Below are 13207 nucleotides of genomic sequence, written 5' to 3'. Positions count from 1 at the left end.
CTTTCAGCCCGCTTGCGCCGCCTTGTGGTGCACCTCCAACGACGTCTACGGCTGCCGCTCCAACTTGCTGCCGTGGGCCGACGGCACCTCGTGCGGCAGGGGCCGCTGGTGCCACCACGGGGAGTGCATCCCGCTCGACAGGAAGCTGCTCACGCCGGTCACCGGAGGATGGGGACCTTGGCAACCGTGAGTTACCACCAGTTGTTTGTTTTGGTTTTTGCGGTACCTGGAAGATCTCCATTTTTATCATTTCAATTTTACGACCGTCCAGATCAAAGCTACGAGTATTTTACGTCTGGATCGTCGTGTTTGTTAGTTTTAACAGACTGATTCGCCGAAAATGGCGGCGCAAAAACAACCTCCTCTAGTCACCATACATGACACAATAATATGCTGTGGTAACGAGCGGTCAAAAAATAAGAACCGCAGAGTTCTCTCTTTTTTTTACAAACGTGTACTGTGGCCTCTTTCATCATTTTATTATACAATGAAAAATTGATTGTTTTTTGCAAAAGAAATAATTCACACAGCTGCTCGTTCGCTGAATAAATGACATTTGACAGCTGCTGGAGCTACGCCATACTTTAACAGAAATAAAACAAGCACCAGATCAGTTGTTACCAGTGTTACCAACTGAAAAAACTGTTACCGTTCAATGTGTGTTACCAACAGAAAAAAGTTTCTAGATTTCGGATGTGATTAGAAATACTTATTTACAGTAAGAGAAGGAGGGGAAAGCTTTCATTAACGCGAATCGCGTGTTCGTCCAGGAAGCGGACCTGAGTAGACGATGCAATTCAGTGAAAATCAGTGAGTGAAAGACAGTGAGCGAAAAACGATGAGCGAAAGTAAAGTGAACGAAAGAGAAACCTTACTGCTAACTATGGATACAGACTCACTTTCTAGGGAGGTAGCGAACAAAAAAATTTTAAAGCGTTTAAAGAGTAAAAATCGAGAGTTGTGTCACAAAAAAGAAGCGAGATGGTGAGGCAACGAAATTGGACAAGTAACTAGTTGAAAAAATTGTCAACACGGTCAACGACTGACACATTTCCACGCCGCCAACATTCGAAAGCGGTTAGTTAACGCTACGCCACGCGGGCACCATAGTGCTCATGCCGATTTTTTTTTTTTTTTTGTTATTAAACATGTAGCTGCAAGTAAAAACTTCACAGAATAAGAAACTATACTTTTATTTATTTTTGTTGGTACATATAACATATCTTTGACGTAGCTGAAAACTCACTGCTCCATCCATCTACCATATACGTATGCATTTTCTGTGCCTTGCCATTTTGCGGTGCTAATTTCTTGACCATTTTTCCACATTAAACTCTTACAAAGAAGGTTATTACGGATGCCTTTGACGAAATGGGGAGGACCATATAAAGGTCCGATTTCTTCATAGTGTTTTCATAGTTTTCTTCTCGACTCTTTCACTAAGCAGTTAATCGCACCTTCAAGAGCTAAACATCGATAACAAATTGTTGTAACGATATTTATTAAGATGATTGAGGTTTATCAATGATTACATTTTTAATTTCAACTGAATCCTTGTTTTCCATTTCAGAATCTGTCAAGATACGGGGTGTCTTAAAATTATCGTGTTCCGAGTTCGGGGCTAAGTAGGGGACATCCTGTTGACCAAGTAAAAATGTTTAAAAAAAAATTGCTCACTTTGAAAAAAAAAATATCAGAGCTGCCAATATTTGTTCAAAAGTACCTGATTAATATTCTAGCTATGTTGTACTTTCCTTTTGAACAAAAATTGGAAAAATGAAACTTTAATTTTTTCGAGATTAAGCTGTTTTTTCAAGAAATTTCTTTTCATTTATATTTTAATATTTTGCATAATCATCCTCACCATATTTCAAAATAAATGTCAACCATTTATATTTTTTATTTGAAGAAAATATGATGAAAAGTTTGAACCTTCAGACCCATATATTTTTGTAAAGACCCCCCCTATGTTTTTTATTTTATTTTTTCGAGATTCCTGAGATATTTCCCTACAAGACCCCCGACTTGGAATACGTTAATTTTGCGACACCCTGTATATTATAAGCTATCTGTCACTTCAAAACTACACGTCGTAATTTAAACGCAAGGAGATAATTTACCGTTTCTAGATCGTCCTCAACTCCTTCAAGTCCATCAGAATATTAGTCGTACAAAATACTTGCTGAAAAAGACGTTACATCGAAAAGTAATGCGCAGTATTTATCTTTTTTCTTCATCTTGACAGAGCATTCTTTTAAATATTTAAATGACTCATTATTCATGCACGCAGTTGTGGGCAATGCGTCCAATAATGTAGTTACGGTTTGATGACTGGGCAATGCAAATAACTTTCTTAAAAACTTGTAGCCTGTCCTATAGTATTTATTCATAGACAAAGCTATAATGTTATTCATCCTTGCTGTATCTTCTACCGTTTGATCTTATACTCCACCTTCTTAACTGTGACAAACAAAACTGAATCGCTTCTCGACTTGACACACCTGATTCAAAGTAACGTTGGAAGGTTTTTGCAAGACGTAATGCTTTCCCATTTGGGATTAATTTTTGTTTGCTGACGTTGACTGTTCGTTTTACCTTTTTCACGTATCGTCGTAACTTTGTCGCTTTTTGTTCTTTGTTGTTTCATAGATGGACCGCGACGGGGCCTCAATTAAAACGATTTTACTCGATCACACAAGAAAAATAAAATTAACCGTGAAGAATTTACTTATGCGCTTTAAAGTCCAGGGGGGTTATTTATTAATCTGGCGTCGAAGAGTCGATTGTGAGCGCACCACCGGCTTACAGGTTTTTTTTTTGGGGGCGTTTTTAATGTATAGTTTGAAAAATCAGTCTTTTTTAAGACGAGTCAGGAGTGATTCATCAGCGGTTTCAATCTAACCTCACTTTTTGTCTTGTTTGTGTTTTTAATCTGCAGTTTGAAAAATCAGTGTTTTTAAGACGAGTGGTTGATTCACAATCAACTCTTCAACCCCATCTTCGATGCCAAATTTAAAAAAACACCCTTTATTTTGCCAAAATGAATTCCACAAATCCGGCATTTGTTGTAGGTATTTTTTCTTTTAAATTCTCATATCTAGGAACTTTGGTAAAATAATTTCCACTTACCCATAAAATCTCATCAAATCGGATTTGGAAAGCGGTGTCGTGGGGATTTTTTTAAAACATTTAAATATTTCGACATTTTTTCAAACAAAAATTTGTAACCATGAAAACATTACAAGCGACATCTATACGTTAAGAGCGAGGTTCTAAAACAAATTACCATGGCCTCCTAGATCGAAAAAGGGTCTAATCTTTGTCTCTTGTCAATTCAATAAGTTTGCTAAAATTTAGTGTTGTGAGGTCCGGTAATTGACTTAGTCAATGACCCATTTGACCAGTCAATAATTGTCAATGACTTGACGTATTTGACCAGTCATTTTTAAAATTTAAATTTACCGCTTATAATGTTGAAGATTATATTAGTGTTGTGAGGTCCGGTAATTGACTTAGTCAATGACCCATTTGACCGGTCAATAATTGTCAATGACTTGACGAATTTGGCCAGTCATTTTTAAAATTTAAATTTCCCGCTTATAATGTTGAAGATTATAGGATATGATGACTGTTTGACTAATGAGATGAGGTTATGTTGGGTTGTCTGATTTCATTTACGTAGCTGTCTGTGGTAGCTGCTGACAATGAAGAAATGGATTATGACAATAAATAAGTAAATTATGACAATGACACATCTAAAACTTTAATAAAGATCATTGTGGAAAACGATTATTAAGCTTTTTATCTATTAGGAAGAAGTGGTTTTTGTTTTTCAATCGTTTTTGTGTCTTCTTAACATGACATACAATATATTTTTATTTTCATAAAATACTTACCTACTTTTTTAAATTCTAAACGAATGTTTAAGTATTTTAAAAGAAACTAAAAAACTGAAAATACACACACACAGTTGTGTTGAAAATTTTAAAGCGCTTTAAATTAACAAAAAGTTCAAATTCAAGCAAATATGTTAAAGAAAAAACAAAGTATAACTTCAAACAATTCAAACTTAACCTCACTTACACAATGTTAGAACAATAATTTATCGATCAATAAATCTTATAAAAAATGGAATTAAGAACCATTATTTGGTATTAAAATAATCCTTGACATTGAAAGAATCATTTTGTGGTGTTTAACTAATTCCTACTTTTTGACCAATAATGACTGGTAATTGACCGATCAAGGACCGGTCAACTTTGACCAAAAATAAATGACCGGTCATTTATCCATCACTACTAAAATTAATAATTACCTAATTTTAAATGAAATATTTTCATTAAAAAAACAATAACATGTAATTATTATTATAATAAATATTATAAATAAAAAATATATTATTGTTATTATGTTCTGACCTGACTTGACTCACCATACACCAGATGACATGACGCTCAGGCCGAATTTATTTATCATTACGGTTATTGTTGTAATATCAATCAATAATCAATCAATTATAGTCCTTTTTTTAAATCAATTGTCAATGTCAAAATTTACTCAAAGACCAGGCCACCCTAAAACCTTTCGTTTCGGGACACCTCTATCGTAAAATCTCCCTAGATCAGGTTTGAGGTTATATCAGTAATTTTCAAATGTCTGAAAAGTTTCAGGTGTAACCAAATTTTATACCAAAAGACAAGAAATAATAATACTAATAATAATCATACTAAAAAGTGCAACTTAACATATACAGGAAAATGGGAATTTATTTAATGGGTTATATAAGCAGTTTACCTATTCATTTTCAGAATCTAACCCCCAATCGTCTTCCGAATATGATTCTGCGGAAGAGGAATGTCCTCAATTGGTAGATTTCCCATCAATTTTTTCCAGTCCTCTCTAATCAGTTCCTCGCAGTGACGAACCCATATATTAAAAGAAAATACCTCGAATATGATGTGTGCATCTTTACTGCAATTTAGCATGGTCGGTTTTTCTGTCTGCATTTCTTCACGTAATCTAATCATAGCCAATTTTTCCCGTTGTGTTAGATCCTTGTTTTCGGAAATTCGTTTAACTTTATATTTTTATTTAAATGTAATTGCGCCTTCAATAGCGCAAGCGCCTTTACATCAAAATGACTGACATATAGATGACATTTTACGTTGCCAATCTAATAACTATCAAATAACCAGTGGTTTATACCAACATGACAACACTTTGACAATTGATTTAAAAAAAAATTGGAGTATACCTAATGATAATTCCTCAGAAACCACAATTTTTTATATTGTATCATCATTTATTATACAGGATTATTCTAAATGATTGTAGGCGAAGCAGGCCATGCCCATGTTATGAAATTTTTGCCGGTTTCATGTGAACTGTCAATTTTTGTCGCTGTCACTGTCATTTTTTAGATGAAAAGTGCGGTGATGAGGGTTTTATTTTATTTTTTTAATTAATTCTAAAAATATTGAGTTGTTTTGCACCAAATTTAACTCCTGTGTGTAAACGGTGTGGACTCACTTTTTCACATCGCTTTGACGAAGCGGCAACCATAAATTTTCCATTCAATTTTTACGCCTACTTGGACTACAATCATTTAGAATATTCCTGTAGTTTGCTATACGCTCACATCACATTTTACACAACATTCGCGTCGGACTTGATTATTTTTTTATGATGATTATTATTATTACGTTATGTATGTTGGACCGTTGAAATGTCCGTCGTTCCACATTGTTCGTTTTCCTTCAGGTGGAGCGAGTGCAGCCGCACGTGCGGGGGCGGCGTAAAGCAGACCACGCGCTTTTGCGACTCGCCCGTCCCCAGGAACGGCGGGTCGTACTGCACGGGTCGCAGCTTGCAGTACGCCTCCTGCAGCACCCAGTCCTGCGGGACCGACGTCCCAGATTTCAGGGAGGTGCAATGCTCGCAGTTCGACGGCGCAACCAAAAACCTGGCCAACTTGACGAAAGACGTCCAATGGGTGCCCAAGTACGGCCTGTCGAAGCGCGAAGACCTGTGCAAGCTCTTCTGCAGGCCGAAGAACTCCAACGCGTACTACCCCCTCAAGGACAAGGTGGCGGACGGTACCAAATGCGGACTGAACTCGTTCGACATCTGCGTCAACGGGGTGTGCAGACCCGGCGGCTGCGACAACAAGCTCAACTCGATGATGGTTCTAGGTACGGGTCGTACTGGATCGCCGCAACCAGTAATGTTGACGTTGCAGATGAGTGCGGGATCTGCGGAGGCGACAACAGCAAGTGCGAGGAGATCACGGGCAATTACAACATTTCCATGACAGGGTACAAGACGGTACTGCGGATACCCAAAGGTAGTTCCAATATAGACATCAGACAGAATGCCAATAATGACACAAAGTACTTGGGTGAGTTGTCGGGGGAGCGACGGGGAGTGAGTCACGGTGGTGGTGCTTTCAGTACTGGAGGACGGCGAGACCGGAGAGTACGTCTTGAACAGCAAGACGATGATCGCCCCGCAACAAAAAGACGTGATTTTTGGGGGCGTCATCATCAGCTACAGCGGTTCTTCGGCGGCGGTCGAGCGAATCACCATCCCCAAAAATCACAGGTTGACCAAAGACCTGGTGCTGTGCGTGCTGTCGGTAGGAGACGCCTCCTCCCCGGACATCACCTACCGATACATAATAAACAAAGCGAGCGCCCCCAGGTGAGTACCGATCTCCTTCCGCCGACACTCTTACTCATTTTGTCCAATTAGGTTCAGTTATTTTAAAAATTCGTACAGGATGTTCGCCCCAAGGTAATCTAGACGTCTCGATGTTGTTCTTAATCACTAGTACTAGTCGTACTCGCTTTGTAATGCTTAACAGATCAGCTGGGGCTCGGTGCGGTTTTTCCTCATTTGTTTTTGCACAGGTACGGCTGGAGGTTGTACCGGAACAAGTGGTCCAAGTGCAACTCCATCTGCAGCGGTAGTCAGTACATGAAACCGGTGTGCGTGGAGTTGGCCACCAACAAGGAGCAACCGGAGTCGTACTGTCCCGAACACGAGAAGCAGCACCACATGCAGAAGCAGGAGTGCAACGTGCACTGTCAGCTGAGGTGGAACGTGGTGTCGCGGGGGCCTTGCTCGGTTAATTGCGGCAACGGGTGAGCAGTACCGGGTGCGTTTTGGAGGTGGTACCACTTTGGGTGTTGACAGGGTGCGCAGCGTCCACTACCAGTGTGTCAAGATCGACACCACCAAAGAGAACTACGAGCACTACCACGAAGCCGTCGACCACAAGCACTGCAACATCCTTCCCAAGCCGGCCACGGTGGAGATGTGTCACGGGCGGTGCGAGTCCACCAGGTGGGAGTACACGAACTGGTCCGAGGTACTGCAGTTCCGCTGTGTTGACGTTGCGTTGATGATTGTGGTGTTTTGTCCAGTGCTCTGCGAGCTGCGGGGGCGGCAGCCAGCGCCGCACGGCCAACTGCGTCGACAACAACAGCCGCATCATCGACGACTCCCTCTGCGGCAGCGAGAAGTTCACCGAGCAGCGGTGCAACGTCCAGAAGTGCCCCGTGTGGGAGTCCCGCGAGTGGACCCCGTGCTCGGTGACGTGCGGTCGCGGCTTCCGCACCAAGCCCTACTTCTGCCACGTCGACGGCAAGATCCTCGACCCGTCGGCGTGCGACTCCCGGCAGCGGCGCGTCGAGGAGGAGGGGTGCTTCCCGCGGCCGTGCGCCGGCTGGTCCATCGGCAGCTGGGGCGAGTGCTCGACGAGCTGCGGCGACGGCCTGGCCACCAGGCAGGTGGTGTGCCACGACCTCGACGACAAGCAGCCGATTCCGGACGCCTTCTGCGCCGGCATCCTCAAACCCAACGAGACGAAGCTGTGCAAGGTGGGCGACTGCGCCAAAGCGCTGCCCTACCAGCGGCGCTTCGACCACAGCAACGACATCATGGCCAACACGATCGTCAGCTACGAGCGCGGGTTCAGGTGGGTGACGGGCGCGTGGAGCCGGTGCTCGAAGCCGTGCGGGACGGGCGTGACCTCCAGGAGGGTGGCCTGCAGGAACGACCTGGGCGAGGAGAGCGACAGGTACTGCGCCAAGATCGTGGTGCCGGTGGTGACGATCGAGTGCAACACGCACCCGTGTCCCCAGTGGGAGTACGGCGGCTGGAGCGACTGCGACGGCAACTGCGAGCGCCGCCGCCAGGTGACCTGCCGCAACTCCACGGGTCACTTCGTCGGCGACGCGCAGTGCGCCAAAGAGACCAAGCCTCCGGTCATAACCAAGTGCAAGCTCACCGAATGTCCGCGCTTCTCCGGCGACTACTTCAACTCCAGGCGCTACAAGTGGACGGTGGGCAAGTGGAAGCGCTGCTCGACGACGTGCGGCGAAGGCCAGAAGCACAGGCAGGTCGTCTGCGAAGACGTCAAACTCCAACGGGTGCTGGTCGACCAGTTCTGCGACCACCTGCCCAAGCCGAAGACGACCACCAGGTGCGAGAAGTACTCGTGCGATTACGCCTGGATCACGTCGCCGTGGTCGCAGTGCTCGGCGGTTTGCGGCAAGGGGATGCAGCACAGGAACGTCACCTGTCACAAGGTCTACCAGAGGGGGGCGGTGAACCCGCACCCGTTGGACTTCGACAAGGCGCGGCCGAACGACTACTGCAATCTGTACGAGAAGCCGGCGGAGTCGGCCATGTGCACCACGAACCACTGCAACGAGCTCTACGTCTGGAGGAGTGACCCCTGGAAGGAGGTGAGTCCCGAAACGAATCCAGTGTTGGTAGTACTGACGGACAAATCTCCACAGTGTTCCTACTCGTGCGGGAAAAAGGGGCGCAGGACCCGTCAAGTCTACTGCGTCAACGTCAAAACTGGACAGAAGGTGGAGAAGAGACAGTGTCCGAGACACTCCAAGCCTAGAAGACGTGTCAAGTGCAACCAGTGGAGATGTACTCGCGTGCAAAAGTAGAGTTCTTCATTGTGTTGATCGAGTACTTTGCAGGTCTGTTCAAGAGCTGCAAGGAGATCCAGCACCACACCAAAACCAGGATGAACAAAGACTACTTGATCACGATCCGAAACCGGCCCGCTTGGGTCTACTGTTACAAAATGGACACAAACCAACCCGAAGAGTACATAACCTTGAACGGCGACAGCATGAATTTCGCGGAGAACTACGACAAACGGTGCGGTTACAATTCACACCCATCGGGGTGGCATGATCAGTGCGTTTTTTCAGGCTGACAAATCCACACTCCTGTCCGTACGAGGGGCGCCGCTTCGACGGCTGCGACTGTCTCCCCATCGGCCCGGACCGCTCGGGCTACACCACCTTCTGGAAGGTCCGCTTGAACATCACGTCGCTCCGCATCATGGGTGCGTAAACCGTCGTTTGTATTTAAAATGTGGCTGTAATTAAAGAAATCGAGAGGATTTGAGGTTATGTGCGTTTGACAGGTGACGACTTCACGTTCTCGCGGCAGAACAGCGGGACGAAGGTGCCGTACGGGACCGCCGGGGACTGTTACAGCGCGTCGGAGGGGTGCGCCCAAGGGAGGTTCTCGGTGGACTTGAGGGGGACGTCGTTCAGGCTCGCCCGGAACGTGCGGTGGCACAGCATCGGGAAGTACGCCACTGCTAAAATTGACACATTTGTGAGTTGGGTTGGCAGCAGTGCGTCCCTAGATGAGTGACGTTTGTGTTGCAGGAGAGGCGAACCGTGGGCTTGTGCGGGGGCTATTGCGGTAATTGCGTCCCCGAGCCCGGCATCGGTTTGCAATTGGAGATCACTTAGCCAGGTATTACAAAACTAATCAGTATTTTTAGCGTAATGGTGAAAAATCGCAACTGCCATATCGTACGGTCGTACTGCCAAAAAAACTGCCAAAACCGGATCGACGCTTGTACGATTTAAGAACTACCTCATATTGAGGCGATAGAAATCTATTTCTTGTTTGTTTTTTTTTTTTTGTATTATAGCCATGCTGCCATTCGTACTTTTTTTATACATTTATTAATAGATTACGCGCCTTTTTTGTATATATTTAAACTAATTTATTGCATAAGTGCTGCCATGTTGTAAATGTAATATTTTTGTTAATGTTTATTGTAATAACACCAATTGATGAACAGAAAGGTGTTTTGGTTGTACCCGGCGCATCCGCCATTTCTGTCCGATCCTGCAGTCCAAATGTCAAACGAACAGGGGTGGCTCGTGAATTCGGTTTGTTGGGATCTTCCCTTCGACCTTCACATTTACCGAATACGACATGAAATATGAATAAATAAGCGCAAGGATGTTCCCGGCGCATCCGCCATTTTTGTCCCATCCTTCAGTGCAAATGTCAAACGAGCAGAGGCGGCTCGTGAACTCGTTTTGTTGCGATGTCACCTTCGACCCTAACATTCACCGAATACCACATAAAATGATAAAATATGAATAAAGAAGCACAACGATGTTTATATATTTTAATTTCCATAGATACGGTTCACAGAGTTGTTACGTAGAGGTCGCTGCGAGTGAATTTATTTGTTGTAGGACAATTTGTTTTCTGGGTGCCATTTTGAAAAAACGTAACCTTGATACCCATCATCCAGTTCCTTTTCCAGCAACTGAAAGAAACAAAACGATAGAAATGTCACGGCTGCTGCGTAGACTCACGTCTCTAAGAAGCTCTCTCAGTTTGTCGACTCTGTCACCGTTGGATCTTGTCGGGAGATATCTAGCGTGGACTGTGTGGCTCGTTTCTAGAGCTAGACTCACAAAAAGTACCAAACAAGCGGTGAAGAAGAATTTTCTGGCGAACATTTTGGCTACAAGTATGGTTGTCAGAACTGGTGATTAAATGTGAACAAAAGAGTGTTGCCTGAAGAGTCTGGAGCTGTGTAGCGTTCTGGATGAAGGCACACCGACTGATTGCGAGTGCTGGATGTTCAGATCTTTTATAGTAGAATTTGTGAGTGGGTTGGTACATAACGACAAAATTTCATCAAGTTGATGGAGTTTATAGTTACGGCTTGACCTCGTCGAATTGTAATTAGACATTAAAGTTCTTATCGGTATCTATCTAAATCGTCATAATGTGGAGCTTGTCTGTCAAAAAAGATCGTTTCAGAGGCGCCACTAGGGTGCAGTCCGGCTCGAAGGATCATTAAAATTTGCTCTTCGCATTGTTTAAAACGACAGGAATAATAATGCTTGGATGTTATTACAGCCGTTTATTGAAACATCCTCAATAACTTTGGAGGGTGGAATTTAGTAACAATAGACCAAATATATATACAGGGTGTTAGGTAAATGATCTGTCAAAATGTAAACAGTTCATTATCAGGCTAAATTGGGTAGATTTTTCCTCTACCATTTTTTATTTCATTCAAAATGGAATGCGGAAAAAAGGTACCCCATCGTTTGGGAATCACAATCAAGAAAAAGTTTCAAATAAAATGTACACGCTTATAGATGCTACTGTCTTATTATATTTTTCCCGCTGCCACCTGGAAATTTACCTAAATTTATTAAGAAATCGTTTTGGTTTGTCCCCTGTCATCGCAATTAATTTTGATTTCAACCCCATTTTAGTGAGAATCATGTAAGCTGAGTTTTGCCATGTTACATAGACAATTGAAATTACAAATAATAGTTATTTGTATCACAAAACGTTTTTTAGCCGTAATAGTAATTTTTGTTGAAAATTGCATTCATGAATTTACTATCCAATGAGAAAGCTACGTTTATTGTTACTACCATGGATATATAAAATATTTCCGGAACGCACACTTTATATGTAATTCTAAAAACCACTCAAATGGGGATATTTTGATATCAATCGACGCGTCTTGAAATGACAAATATTTGATACCATTGCGCCAAAACGCTAACTCTATAAATAAAGCCGCAATCTATAATTGAAAATCAAAAACTTCGATTTACTTTATATGAGTGTGAAAGAGAGCGGTAGATACCTTTCTCGGGTTAGTTTTGGGACTCCATAAATAAAAATAGTTATTTACGGGGGCAACTGACTTCTTAAGAGGGTTCACAGTATCCGTCAAAATTAAAAAATTAAATTTCACTATTTTTAGTAGTATTATTATATCACGCCTTTTCCCATTACGATACGCAAAACAGTATCGTAATAGCATCAGTACGAACGCAAAGTAGAAAAATAACTATTTTATGACAGGAAGGTGTAAATGATTTTTGTTATTTCATTGATTTTTCATTTTCATATTTTTTGTGTATTTTAGCCTATCAAAATTATTCTTCTTACGTGTCAAAATATGCTAAAAACTTTGCTCCCACGAGACGTGTCGATGAAATTTTTTGTAGATTTTCATATTTGAGACTTCTTGTGAATTGATGGGCGCTTTTTTGGTTGATTTTAAGATTTTTTTGGAGATGCAAAAGTTGGGACATTTTGTTGTTTCTGAGGGGAGTTGTTTGTGATTTTGGGTGATTTTTTGGTCGTTTTTCAATGATTTTTGCATGCGCCAAATCGCTTGGTCCAGAAATAAAAATACATTTTGGGGTGCATAAAAACATGCGAATTTGTAATGTTTTTTTAAGGTGTTTTTTCCTTTTTTTTGCATGCGCCAAATCGCTTGGTCCAGAAATAAATAGTAGTTTATTTGACGAGTTTGTGTGTAAATTGGGTCTTTTTTGGCACGCGTGGGCCAAAAAAGGCCCAATTTACACACGAACGAGTTGAATACAACATTTTTTTGTTCGACGAGCCCCTTAAAGGCTCCAAATCGCTTAAAAGCTTTAAAATTAGGGATTCCTGGTTTGGCAGCGATAGCGAGCAGACGTGGAAAAAGTGCAGAGATAACAAACGTAAACAACGACGAGTGAGTGAGAGGTGATAAGCAGAAGACAGCGGGCAAGAAAGAGAGGGCATGCCGAAATCGCCGAAAGCAAGGAAAGAAAGCAGCAAGAGAGAAAGAGAAGAGGGTAGGATGTCGGAAGAAGGCCTGAACCCATTCAGAAAGAGTTCCAGAACCGAAATATCCCCAAGTAGAGGCGAAGAAAGAAATCAAAGCAAAGAAATAGAGAAGAAAATAAAAACAGTGCTCAGAGAGATAGAAGAGGATATGGCGGGAATAGTAGAGGAGAGCAGAGCACGAAGAAAGGAATTAGCGGCAGCGAGAGAGAAAGAGGGAGAGCAAGAAAGAGAGGACATGCTGAAATCGTCAGAAGTAAGGAAAGAAAGC

The 13207-nt window shown here is 42.7% G+C and overlaps 1 protein-coding gene and 1 long non-coding RNA gene across 2 annotated transcripts in view; one reads left to right on the top strand and one right to left on the bottom strand.

Moving 5' to 3' along the window:
- AdamTS-A (ADAM metallopeptidase with thrombospondin type 1 motif A) overlaps positions 1–13102 on the top strand; it is a 48777-nt gene extending 35675 nt beyond the window's left edge. Inside the window, exons 12-24 of the mRNA XM_069044827.1 lie at positions 8–186; positions 5761–6191; positions 6239–6397; positions 6450–6699; positions 6751–6792; positions 6909–7142; positions 7195–7369; positions 7425–8750; positions 8805–8946; positions 9000–9183; positions 9237–9373; positions 9455–9651; positions 9705–13102. Coding sequence (XP_068900928.1) covers positions 8–186; positions 5761–6191; positions 6239–6397; positions 6450–6699; positions 6751–6792; positions 6909–7142; positions 7195–7369; positions 7425–8750; positions 8805–8946; positions 9000–9183; positions 9237–9373; positions 9455–9651; positions 9705–9791 — 3543 coding nt within the window. The 3' untranslated portion in view covers positions 9792–13102. The remainder of the gene's footprint in view (positions 1–7; positions 187–5760; positions 6192–6238; positions 6398–6449; positions 6700–6750; positions 6793–6908; positions 7143–7194; positions 7370–7424; positions 8751–8804; positions 8947–8999; positions 9184–9236; positions 9374–9454; positions 9652–9704) is intronic.
- LOC138128634 (uncharacterized) lies at positions 11–4304 on the bottom strand. The gene is made up of 2 exons (XR_011158812.1): positions 3130–4304; positions 11–226 (listed from the first exon to the last, which is right to left on the bottom strand). It is a non-coding gene; the product is annotated as an uncharacterized lncRNA (long non-coding RNA).
- Positions 13103–13207: the final 105 nt, after the last annotated feature.

The sequence above is a fragment of the Tenebrio molitor genome, chromosome 4, assembly GCF_963966145.1.
Source record: "Tenebrio molitor chromosome 4, icTenMoli1.1, whole genome shotgun sequence".
NCBI lineage: Eukaryota > Metazoa > Arthropoda > Insecta > Coleoptera > Tenebrionidae > Tenebrio > Tenebrio molitor.
This window is presented reverse-complemented; position numbering and strand designations above follow the sequence as displayed.